General features: G+C 39.7%; 1 protein-coding gene, 1 non-coding gene and 1 pseudogene across 2 annotated transcripts; 2 read left to right on the top strand and 1 right to left on the bottom strand.

Moving 5' to 3' along the window:
• On the top strand, nt 1,615–3,830 carry LOC104706885 (BURP domain protein RD22). The gene is made up of 4 exons (XM_010423121.2): nt 1,615–1,725; nt 1,811–1,910; nt 2,266–2,954; nt 3,252–3,830. Exons 1-4 carry the CDS (start codon nt 1,681–1,683, stop codon nt 3,576–3,578), a joined length of 1,161 nt encoding a protein of 386 aa, XP_010421423.1. The 5' UTR covers nt 1,615–1,680; the 3' UTR covers nt 3,579–3,830.
• Nucleotides 8,055–9,422, bottom strand: LOC109126090 (annotated as a pseudogene).
• On the top strand, nt 8,067–8,138 carry TRNAE-UUC. Its single transcript has one exon. It is a non-coding gene; the product is annotated as a tRNA-Glu (tRNA).

Below are 13,424 nucleotides of genomic sequence, written 5' to 3'. Positions count from 1 at the left end.
GAACGTCGGTCAGTCATGTGGCGAACACACCATCTTAACTAAATCAGAGCAGTCTAAGTAAAACGCCACATTACGGTAATCATGTCTGATCATGCAACGCAACGCATAGCCCACATGAAAGCTTCGACTTCAGCATATAAGAAAATTCAAGAAAATTATAGGCTCCTTTGTAATCTCCTTTTTTAATTCAAAAAAATTCTTTAAAACAAAAAAAAGTATTATATAAGGAAAAATAATATATAACCGTAATATAAAGGGACATTGCACCAAATAATAATAAAAAAAAAAAATATTAGTCTCCAACTCCATGGTTGGGATAAGAGTTTCTATTAAAACTATTTTAACCAAAATCAACAGCATTTAATACATCGTTGTACACTCATTTTCCCCAACCATGGAGTTATGAAAATAAAATAATGATGAAAACGAATGTATGTATTGGTAAGCCATAAATGAGTTAGTTGTTCGTTTTAATTTCTATTTGTTTGAAAAGTCCACACGAAAGTTAAGATTACCATATCCCCACACTCTCGTTTGGTTTGCTTTTTCTCGATCGCTGTGAAAAAAATATCATCGGCACATGACACATTGACACCGAAGTACCGTCGAAAACATGCCGGCGACCGTCCATCATTATTGGTATTTTGATTTGAACCGAATTAATTAATTTTTTAACATTGCGATATCTAAAAGAGAATATTTTACGTGTAAATATTTTTACCAGTATGATATTTTTTAATCTAAAAATCTTCTAAAACTGACTTTCAATTATAAGAATCTTCTTCCAATTTTACTTACATTTTAGGTCAAATTGCCATATTTTGTTTGTATACTTACTTTGATTAAAAATAGTAAAAACAGATATTTTATGTAAGCCTTGAAATACATGTTTAATGTTTTCCGAGAATACTTTGATGCCTTTTTTTTTTTTTTTTGTCAAACGAATACTTTGATGCCTAAGTTACTAAATTCAACCAATAGACACTTGATATGAAATTATAATAAAAAAAAAATTTGAAAGACTGAAAAAGGAAATATGTTATGTTCTATCCATGGCAAAAAAAAAAAAGAAAAGGGATACGAATTGGCAGTTTAGTTTAACCAACTTGACACCCCTAGCTCTATTTGATATCCTTTTTTGGCATAGAACATAACATAAATGTATATGTTAAAAAATTTAGATACATTTAGCAAATGGTTTTGGATGGGACTGGCATGATCATGGTCTATTAACAAAATTCACCCGTCAATGGTAGTATATCGGGAAGTTAATCAAGATTTTGACATGAGGAAACCAAAAGAAAACATTTGTGAATAATCTTTTGTTTTTCCATGACTTGACTGCAAAACAAATAGAACCCAAAATACGAACCTCTCTGAAAAATATGGAAACCGACTTAATATGTAATGTAACACACACAAACAAAAATAAACAGGAGATATCAAAAACACATGTCCACACATGGATACAAGAGCATTTAAGGAGTGGAAGGCAAGTAGTGGTTAGAGGGTATGTGATATAATTAATCGGCCCAAATAGTAGCCGTCTACATCATCCATGCTCATAACTTCAACCTCAGCTTCTTTCTACTAAAAACCCTTATACTATAAATTCTACGTATACTTCCCACTTCTTCTCCTCAAAATTTATCAGACCCATTTCTCTTTCGACTCCAACAAATGGCGATTCGTCTTCCTGTGATATGTCTTCTTGGTTCATTCATGGTACCTGTTAACTCAAACAAAACAAAAAATTACTTTCTTACTTTTTTTTCTTTATGCGTTTGATGTTTTTCTTTTTTAACCGTAGGTCATTGCTATTGCGGCTGAATTAACACCGGAGCGTTATTGGAGCACTGCTTTACCAAACACTCCCATTCCAAACTCTCTCCATAATCTTTTGAATCTCGGTTAGTATCTTTTACTTTACCGACTTTACAAAAAAAAATCGATCTACTATAGTCTTCGAACTTCTGTTCTATGATTATGTTATAAATACACGTTTCTTTTGCTAATTTCTTTAGGATGTTTTTCTGAATTTGTATTTATGGTTTTCACTACTTTTAACTGTTTTTTTCCAGTTTAAGACACATAAAAAGAAGAATTATACGCATAAATGCAATGTCTTTGACTGTATTCTTACAATACATTATCTTTATCTTTAAACATACTCCTATATTTTTGAACCTGTACGTAATTACTAGCAAATAAATGTATCCTTTTTTTTTGTTTAATATAATAAGTGCCTCAAATTATTTTTTGTAGACTTCACCGACGAGAAAAGCACCAACGTCCAAGTAGGTAAAGGCGGCGTAAACGTTAACGCCGGAAAAGGTAAGCCCAGCGGAGGAACTGCCGTGAACGTCGGAAAGGGAGGTGTACATGTGGACACCGGCAAGGGTAAGCCTGGAGGAGGGACACACGTGAGCGTTAGCGGCGGAAAAGGTCACGGAGGTGGCGTTGGAGTCCACACGGGTAAACCCGGGAAGAGAACCGACGTAGGAGTCGGCAAAGGCGGTGTGACCGTGCGCACGCGCCATAAGGGCAAGCCGGTTTACGTCGGTGTGAAACCAGGACCCAACCCTTTCGTGTATAACTATGCAGCGAAGGAGACTAACGCCGCTATCTTCTTCTTGGAGAAGGACTTGGTCCCGGGAAAAGCTATGAGCGTACGGTTTAACGCGGAGGATGGTTACGGAGGCAAAACGGCTTTCTTGCCACGTGGAGAGGCGGAAACGGTGCCATTTGGTTCGGAGAAGTTTTCGGAGACATTGAACCGGTTCTCAGTGGAGGCTGGTTCGGAAGAAGCTGAGATGATGAAGAAGACGATTGAGGAGTGTGAAGCTAAAAAGGTCGGTGGGGAGGAGAAGTATTGTGCGACGTCTTTGGAGTCTATGGTTGACTTTAGCGTCTCTAAACTTGGCAAATCTCACATCAGGGCTGTTTCCACTGAGGTAACACACCCATAACTAGATACACTAGCTAATCACATTCACAGCTACTATGTACGCTAGCTAATTTTGTTACATCTAAATATCTAATTTTATCTTATCTTAATTGTTAAACACAAATATCTTAATTTCAGTTTGGTATTGGCTGACCGAACCATGTGTTTTTCATGTATAGTTGGATTGGTCTATATATGTAAATCCAAAAGAAACCCGAAGCTAAAAACCAAATTTTAAAAATATATATTAGTATATATTATGTCTAAAAATATTGGCTGACCGATCTAACTTTGGTTACTGTAGGTGGCTAAGAAGAATGCACCGATGCAGAAGTACAAAATCGCGGCGGCTGGAGTAAAGAAGTTGACTGACAACAACTCGGTAGTGTGTCACAAACAGAAGTACCCATTCGCGGTGTTCTACTGCCACAAAACAATGATGACTAGCGTTTACGCGGTTCCACTCGAAGGAGAGAACGGGATGCGAGCTAAAGCAGTTGCGGTGTGCCACAAGAACACCTCAGCTTGGAACCCAAACCACTTGGCCTTCAAAGTTCTTAACGTGAAGCCAGGGACCGTTCCGGTCTGCCACTTCCTCCCGGAGACCCATGTTGTGTGGTTTGGCTACTAGATAGATTTGCCTTTCTATCTTATTGTGGGTTAATGTATAATAACTTTTCATATAATCTATCTTTTGGTATGTTTTGGTTATGAATATAGATACATATACATATAGTAATGCGTGGTTCCAATATAAGAGTGACGGCATCTATATGTTCTTTTTTTTTTAAACCTATGTAGCTGTCTTTTGTGGTCTGCTTCAGTGCTTCTTGTGGTTTTACAAGAACGCTATAATAAATTAGAGTTGAAAGGTTTCCATTTCTATGTTTTGGGACTTAATTGACGGAAAACATAAATATCAGCATGTAAGAAGATAGGTGAAATATACTTTGGCTGTGATAGATGTTTGTTTGTAATTAAATTTGGGGATGTATTACGTTACATCCATATTAATTTGACTTCTGCGTTTTACAATTTAGAAGGTAATTTCTTTTCACTAAAAATACATCACCATTGAATTGATCAATCCTACGATAACATCTAGAAGCTTGGGAATTGCTCTTGAGAATCCAAAGTCGTTTCTAGGACGAGAGATGGATAAGCCGATTCCACTTTACTCACAACATCATTTCTCTACGCAATTCTCCCAGCGGAGACGCAAGCTAAAATCAACGTAGCCGAGCAATCCTTCCTCGTGTTGCATCCCTTTTCAAATTGTCTGAATTTTATAACGAAATTTTTTGATACATGTGATTAAGCTAAGCTAAATAAATTACAATGAGAGGAGAAATTAAATTATACATGTATGTTTATTTATCAAGTGTCAATAGTTCAACTGGGTAATGTATGTAAGGCAAATCTTAAAGGTTATCAGTCTAAGTGACACTTGGAAGGGAACTATGTAAAATGGTTTGTTCTCCGGTCCGAGAGAATGGATGGAAAACCCATAACCTCTTATTTATTCTAAAACAAAAATCTCAAGAGAGGACGAAAGAGTTTTAAAAAAAAAATATTTTGACAAACATGTAATATCACTCAAATGGGTTATAACCAGTGGCTGACCCAATATTTTTTGTTCGGGATCAAATTCGTTAAAGAAAAAACGATATATTTTAAAAAATATTTTAGATTTTTATATACTCCCTATGTATAAGAAAGGATGATTTTCTAAAAGTTTATCATAAATTTTAAAAAACATTTAGTGTTTAGTTATAAAAACATTATTTATTTATAGTAATATGTTTTCATAACTATTAACCAATAATAATTCATCAAAATTTTAAATTCTCAATTAATGATTCTTGAAATTTACACTTTTCTAGCATTAATTGATTAAAATTTTGTGATAAAAAAAATCATAGAAAAGCATTATTTATGATACAAAGGAACTAATATAATATATTTCAACAAAAAAATACCTTATTATCCTTCTAAGTTTTTTGATACTTTTTAATTAATTTTAATTAGAATAGATATGTCATTTGGAAAAAAAAAATCTTCTAAATGGTATATAACGGAAAAAAGAATAAAAAAGATAAAAGAAATAAGTGAAAATGGGTCGTAGCCCAATAATAAAAAGATGTTAAAACAAAATTATAGCCCAATAATAAAAAGATGTTAAAACTAAATTTATGGTCGGGAAAAGGAATCGATCCTCGGTTTAGGGGGTCAAAAGAAGATATTTTAAGGGAATTTCACAAAAAATATCATTTTCAAAACAAAAGTTATGGAAAATGCCAGTTTTATGTTTCTTTTTCTAAACTGTCACATTTCAATTATGTGTCATATTTATAAAAGACATAAATACCTTCAATTTAAAAAAAAGCAGCATGGGCGACTGTTATGTGCGGCTCCCAAAGAAGCATTAACGACAAGTTTCTCTTTCATTAGGTTGTGTATGTGTAGACAATTTATAGAGCACTATAAGAATGAATAATTATTGTCCATCCATAAGGTGGTAGACAATGGTAATGTAAGTCGCATTGTTGACAATTATTTTGTGTCTATCCGGTTATTGTAATATATGAGAACCTTGGACACTAATTTTTATTCAAACTTGAACAATAATGGTAATTGTTGACATTGTTGTCTATCAAAATGTGGTAGGCAATCTATTCAACTAGCGTAAGACAAACTAGTTTTTTTGCACAAACCTTTTCTACTGCTCAGATTATATTGATTGACCAAAAATATAGTATATTTAGGAGAAGAAAATACTAGGGGTTACATAATAAAATTCTGAAGATTAGATAGACAAAAATGCAAGGAGGGACAACAGATAAACTTTTCCACCATAGGTTAGAAACAAAAGCTCTCTGAGGCTTTGGTCCACCGGAGGCACAACATGATCAATGCATGCCCTGTCAGCAGATCTTAAATGTGTACAAAAAGGAAACCAAATGGATATGGTCTACTTAATAGAATGAAGGACATGATAGTAGTAGACAAAAAACCTTGCATGTTAAATTTTTGTTCACCGGAACTGCATACATGTAATGTAGACAAAACTTTTTGTTAGCAATGGATCATACCAAACATATATGGTCCAATTAAGAGAACAAATGACATAATAATGGTGGACAAAAACCTTAATTGTTAAATCTGGTCCATCGGAACTATAAACCAGAAGTGTGGACAAATTTTTTAATATTAGCAATGGACACAATGGGTCAGACTAAACAAATATGGTCCACTTAAGAAAACGAATGACATAACAGCGGTGGCACAAAAACTTTGGATCTTGGATCTGGTCCACCAGAACTGTAGACCTTCAGTGTGGAAATTTTTTTTGGTTAGCAATAGACACGAAAGTGTCATACCAAACGGATTTAGTCCACTTAAGAGAATGAATAACATAATATATAGAGTGGTGGACAGTTCTGGTGCAGCCTGTTAGCATAAAAATGGCAATTATCCTCCTTCTATTCGTTCTGGATACGGGCCTAGTCCTGAGTGCGCTGTCTGTCTTCTCGGCTGGCCCAAACAACGGGATTGGTCCTGTGGGATTAGCACCAAAATTCCTCGGCATCTCATCCTCCTGTTGCTGGTCATTTCCTAAAGGATCGAAGGTTCAGCCGACGCCTCAAAGTGGATTTGTTGTGCGAAGGGTGCGACCGGGATTTAGAGTTAGAATAGCGGGGAAGACTTGACCTCAGGCAGCGTGAAACCAGTTTATTTCATTCGGATGTAGTGGTCCGATTGCCTAGTGGAAGCCCTGAGGCACTTGATTCTTGCGTACGCTCGGCTCCTCTACCAATCACCACAGCGCGAGATGCGCAAGAGTGACCCATCTCTCCACACCAACTGGACCATACAATACACTCTTTATAAGAAAAAAAGATTTGGAACCGAAAGATAAGAAATAAATTGACTTCCAGAGCGGAAGGGAATACTTAACCACGCCTCGAGTCCCAGTCTCCTAGTGGTGAGATGGTAAAGGGCAATGTCCGGTTCTGGCCAAGAGATGTCTTTGCTCCGTCCCCCTTCTTGTTGGTTGGCACAAGCCCTTGTAGTAGTAAGTCTTTCCTCCGGCCGGATCGGATGTTAGAGTCAATTCCATTGTAGGTTTGACCATTAAGTGAATGCAAATATAGGTAGAATTTGAATCAACGACCTAAGAGTCTTCTTTTGCTTATCGTAGTTACCTTGATGTGATAAATGGTCCAACTTTCTTGAAAGATATCAGATCTTGAAAGTCCTGCTCATATACATACTAATATGATCGCTACCAGGTCATCCCACTACACACCATCAAGCAACCACTACTGAAGCTATCAACTCAATTCTCTCGTTCGAATGGGGAGATAGATAAAAGAAACGAAACTCTATAAAATATCATAAGAGAAGAAGATTTTCATTCCAGCTTAAATAAGTAAGACTTGACTCTTTAAAAAATTCCGATCAACAACTTGGAGGGATGGCTGAGTGGCTTAAGGCATTGGTTTGCTAAATCGACATACAAGAAGATTGTATCATGGGTTCGAATCCCATTTCCTCCGGCGCGGAAGTGAAATGGGCGGGCGAAATGAGAAGAGCACTACTTAGTGACTAGGAGCGGGGAGCCCGTTGCGCGTTTTTTTGTTTGACCGGCCTATCTTCATAAGTAAGCTCCCTATGGCCGTCCAGTCCCTGGACGGCTCTCGGTTCTTGAGCATGTTGGGAGATTAGTCGTCAATTGAAAGAGCTGCTCTAAAGCTTGACGAAGAAGTTTTCCCTATTAATTAGATTAGTAAAGGGCTTTTCCCTTACTAGTCAAGTGGTAAGGTAGGGCGCTCTTCGATGAAGAAAAAAAGAGATTTTTGGAAAAGTGGTTCAGCTCAGCTGGTTAGAGCAAAGGACTGTAAATCCTTGTGTCAGTGGTTCGAATCCACAACCACTTCTATTCTCGGAGCTAAGGTATATGAAGAATGGCCTTTTGGTCCCTTTCGTCCAGTGGTTAGGACATCGTCTTTTCATGTCAAAGACACGGGTTTGATTCCCGTAAGGGATAGGTACTCATTCTCGGCCGCTTTCAGTTAGTGTTCATTCCTGAGGANGGTATATGAAGAATGGCCTTTTGGTCCCTTTCGTCCAGTGGTTAGGACATCGTCTTTTCATGTCGAAGACACGGGTTCGATTCCCGTAAGGGATAGGTACTCATTCTCGGCCGCTTTCAGTTAGTGTTCATTGCTGAGGGATCCCGAGATCTCGAAGCAGATGACCAAGTGAGCTCCGCAGCCGTTAGTGCAAGGGCTCGATATTCCGTTTCCGTAGAAGAACGAGACACTGTGGGCTGGCGTTTTGCGGACCAGGAGATAATATTTGCATCCGAGAAACGTACAGAATCCAGTTGTAGACCTCCTCGTGGATGTACATCCTGCCCAGTCACTATCACAGAAGGCCTGAACATTGAGCTTGCTGTTTTTGTGAATATACAGCCCATGAAAGATGGTGCCTTTAACATAGCGAAGGACACGCTTCAGGAGATCAAAATCAGCGAGTGTAGGCTCATGCATTCGCTGACAGACAATGTTCACGGGCATAACTTATGTCTGGTCGAGTGAGAGTTAAGTATTGGAGAGCACCTACAATGCTGCGAAAGTCTGAAGGATCCGGATACTTAGTGGAAACAGAGGAGTTGAGCTTAAGGGGCAGAGGAGTAGACATAGGTTTGCAATCTAACATCCCTGCATTGTTCAGAATCTGTTCAGCATACTTGGTTTGGGATAGAAACAGACCCGAAGGATGAGTTTTGATCTGAATTCCCAGAAAATAGTGGACTGGTCCAAGGTCTTTCATTGAGAAGGTGGAGCTGAGCTGAAAGATCAACATATTGAGCAGAGTGTTGGAACTGCCCGTGAGAAGAATATCATCCACGTAGAGAAGCAGATACATGACATCAGAATTGTTGTGATACGTGAACAGAGAAGGATCAGCTGAGCTGCAGACAAACCCAAACTCCAGAAGAAAATCGAAAATCGCTAAACTTGTCGAACCAAGCACGAGGCGCCTGTTTCAATCCGTAGAGAGCCTTTTTCAACAGACACACATGGGATGGATGAATAGGATTCGTAAAACCAGGAGATTGATGCATATAAACTTTTTCTTGAAGATACCCATGGAGAAATGCATTTTGAACATCCAATTGATTGATTGGCCAACCTCTAACTGTTGTGCAACATTCAAGATAGTACGAATAGTGGCTGTCCTCACAACCGGACTGTAGGTCTCAACAAAGTCAATACCTTCTTCTTGATGAAACCCTTTAGCAATCAAGCGAGCCTTTAGGCGATCAAGAGTACCATTAGAATGTAATTTGGTTTTGAAGACCCATTTACAACCAAGAATATTCTGATTAACTGGAGGTGGAACAAGTATCCAAGTCTTGTTCCGAGAGAGAGCATCAAGTTCTTCCTGCATTGCTTGACACCATCCTGGATCCGTAAGGGCAGAAATAACAGATTTTGGTTCNTGTTGGAACTGCCCGTGAGAAGAATATCATCCACGTAGAGAAGCAGATACATGACATCAGAATTGTTGTGATACGTGAACAGAGAAGGATCAGCTGAGCTGCAGACAAACCCAAACTCCAGAAGAAAATCGAAAATCGCTAAACTTGTCGAACCAAGCACGAGGCGCCTGTTTCAATCCGTAGAGAGCCTTTTTCAACAGACACACATGGGATGGATGAATAGGATTCGTAAAACCAGGAGATTGATGCATATAAACTTTTTCTTGAAGATACCCATGGAGAAATGCATTTTGAACATCCAATTGATTGATTGGCCAACCTCTAACTGTTGTGCAACATTCAAGATAGTACGAATAGTGGCTGTCCTCACAACCGGACTGTAGGTCTCAACAAAGTCAATACCTTCTTCTTGATGAAACCCTTTAGCAATCAAGCGAGCCTTTAGGCGATCAATAGTACCATTAGAATGTAATTTGGTTTTGAAGACCCATTTACAACCAAGAATATTCTGATTAACTGGAGGTGGAACAAGTATCCAAGTCTTGTTCCGAGAGAGAGCATCAAGTTCTTCCTGCATTGCTTGACACCATCCTGGATCCTTAAGGGCAGAAATAACAGATTTTGGTTTTTTTTTAATAGTGGTAGTAATAGTGAGACTATACTTGGGATTTAGTTTGTTTATGCCAGCCTTTGATCTGGTAAGCATGGGGTGAGAGGAGTGGTTTTTAGGTAGTGGAAGAACTGTAGATGAAGAAACATTGGCTAATGGATCTGGTCCACTAGAACTATAGACCTGCAGTGAGTACAATTTCTTTTGTTAGCAATAAACACAAAGGGTTAGACCAAACATATATGGTCCATAAACAGAACGAATGACATAATAATGGTGGAGAAAAACCTTTGTTGTTGGATTTGGTCTACCATATCTGCATATAACGAATTACTCCATTATATGCGACTGGCGGACTGAAACAGATGGAGTTTGGCAGAGAGAGACTTAGTTTGTGTCGCAGTGCCGGTGACGGACTGAGAGAGCCTGAGATGGAAGAAGAATAAAAGTTGAGAGAACCTGAGATGGAAGAAACGGAAGGTCGAGGGTTAGAAGGAGGAGCGAGAGATTTTTGTTTTGGAGAAATAATTGATGGTCGAAAGAGAATTTTGCATTTGTTTATCTTATTGTATTATGTTTTGTGTCAATTCCCAAAAATAATAAAAAAAATAATTAGTTTTATTTATCAAAAGAATAAGGCTATAATAGTCTTTTGACTATAGAGTTGTGGCAAGCGGGAAAAGAAGTAAAAGAAAATAGCATTGGCCACAATGTTTGGTACTGTTCATGGCAGTATTGATAAAATTCTCATATTTTAACCAAATCAGCCACAAATACATAACAAATAATATACAAAATAATTGATATGTATTTTTAAGGGGGTCATTTGTTATGTATTTTGTATATTATTTGTTCATATGCATTTTGTATGTTGCGGTTCTTCCTGGTTTGTTGTGCTGTTTTGGTGTTTGTTAAACATTGGAATCTAACTTGTGTGTTGCGGTTCTTCCTGGTTTGTTGTGCTGTTTTGGTGTTTGTTAAACATTGGAATCTAAGTTGCTTGTGTGTATAGCCAAGTATATGGGAAGATAGCCTCACTGAGTGTTTATTAAATACTCATGCATCTCAATTTGTGTTTGCGGTGCAGGTAAAGACAAAGTGTGATCGTGGAATCAAAGCGATGAGGAGGAAGATGATCTAGGGTCTCGATTGTGTGTTGGTGGTCTCCGTTATATTGTTTATGTTGGAACCTTGGATAGAGTTATGCTAGGTTGCTGGATAGAATGATTAGGAATGTTATTGTATTGATGTTATATTGGTTTTGTATTATTAGTATGTTTCTGTTGTGCTTAATGGTTATTGTTGGTTTAATGTTGAGTTGTGGTTTGGGTTGGTTTAATTAAGTAGTATGAGATGCTTAATTTTATATTGTATTCATTACTTAAAAAACGGGTCGGGTTGTTTCAGTTTGGTATTAGAGCCCTTACGGTTCTAGGATGGTTAAGTGGATGGTTTAGAGCGGTTTAGGAATTTAATTGGTTGAATTATTTTCCTGTTGTTGGATGCATGTTGTTGTGTGATGGAATTGTCTGTGTGTAGTTAATCAATTTGTTTGTGGTATGGAATCCTAGTATCATCCTCTTCGAGCCTACTTTGTGATTCCACAGTCAGAATCGTTTTGTTTGCTTAACCTTCTATTCTTGGTGATATAGATGGTTAGAGGTGTGGGAGCTGCTGGTCGCGGGTGTGGTCGTGGTCGTGGCCGTGGGCGTGGCCATGGACGGGGACAGATCCCCGAGGTCAGTGAGGGTGTGACCCAAAGCATGGCCAATGAGGAGGTGGCAGAGTCACAGGTTCATCCTAGTGTGTTTGGAAACCTAGCTGGTGGTGGTATCGGTAGGGCGGATGGGCCCGTTGTCGGCCACGGTGTTTCCCCGAGAGTGGGGGTTACAGCGGAAGGTGTTCCAGGTAGAGAGGATGTCTTGGCGGGTTTGCTAGCTCAGGTTTTGGCGCGGTTTCGAGCAGTTGTGCCGCCAGTGGATGGTGGGCAGGTTCTAGTTGTGCCGCCAGTGGATGGTAGGCAGGTTCCAGTAGTGCCGCCGGTGGTTGGTGGGCGAGGTCCAGTGATGCAGCCTGTAGCGGGAGTGCAGGCGGGTGTGCAGCCAGGGGCCGAGGTAGTGGATGCTCAGTATGTTCAGATGCTGGTGCAGTTACGACATGTGAGAGCGGGATTTTACCCTTTGTGGCACAGATCCAAGTGCAACAGATGAGTGGAGAGAGCGGATGGAGGATATTTTCCAGTCTCTCCGGTGTCCAGACCACTATCGGGTAGACTTTGCAGCGCACTACCTTTCGGGGGATGTGAGGGTCTGGTGGAGGTCAGTGACGTCACTAGCCCTAGGCATTTGGGTACCCGATCGGATTCGGGTTCGGATTTTTGGATTTTCGGATCGAACATGTGTTTATATAGGTTCGGGTTAGTTCGGATTGACTTCGAGTATCAGGTATTACCCGAACCCGATCCGGTATCCGATCTTCAGAACCTCCAGATCCGATCGGGTATTATAGACCACCCGAACCCGAACCGAACTGCTTACTTTGGGTCTGGTTCGGATTCAGGTTTCGGGTTCGGTTAAAATGCCCAGGGCTAGACGTCACGGCGAGTGCAGCGTGAGATGACTTGGATGGACTTTGTGAGAGAGTTCAATGTTAAGTATTTTCCACAGGAAGCACTTGATCGCATGGAGGCGTGGTTCTTGGGGTTGTCTCAGGGTGACCGTACTGTGCGGGAGCTAGACGCAGAGTTTAGTCGGTTTGTGGTGTATGCAGGTCGGGCTTTGGAACCAGAAGCGGCTCAGGTGCGGAGGTTCTTGTTGGCTCTGCGTGACGATCTGAAGACTCGGTGCAGGGTGAGGAGTTGCAGCTGGGATAGAGGATGACTTAAGGTCCCAGGTAGTGGTGGACAGTCCAGCGGTTCACACAGAGGAGACATTGGAGCAGAGTTTTCCGAGCAAGGGTAACAAGTCAGAGAAAAAGCATAAGACAAAGTGGGAAGACACATCGGTGACAAATCTAGGCGGTCAGGGATGCTTCGGATGCGGGAGCATGGATCACAGGTGGGCAGGCTGTCCCAAGAGGAGCGGGACGTAAGATAGAATTCGAGTGTGCTTTTACTACAAGGAGGTGGGACATATCAGACCATTTTGTCCGAGGTTGCAGCAGTTGGCAGTGGGAGGGGTGCAGCCGAAGGAAGGGCCGGGCACCAATCCCGGAGTTTAGATTTTCTTTCTGTTTTGATTGGTTTTGTTAAGTTTTTCTTTCGTTTCGGAGTTGTAACCTTTTATTGAACTTGAGGATTTAATAAGATGAGTATTTCTTTATTTTTGACTGGTGTTGTCATGGAAAAAGAAAAATAG

The sequence above is a fragment of the Camelina sativa genome, chromosome 8, assembly GCF_000633955.1.
Source record: "Camelina sativa cultivar DH55 chromosome 8, Cs, whole genome shotgun sequence".
NCBI lineage: Eukaryota > Viridiplantae > Streptophyta > Magnoliopsida > Brassicales > Brassicaceae > Camelina > Camelina sativa.
Note: the sequence above shows the minus strand (reverse complement) of the source record. Positions and strands in the feature narration are given on the sequence as shown.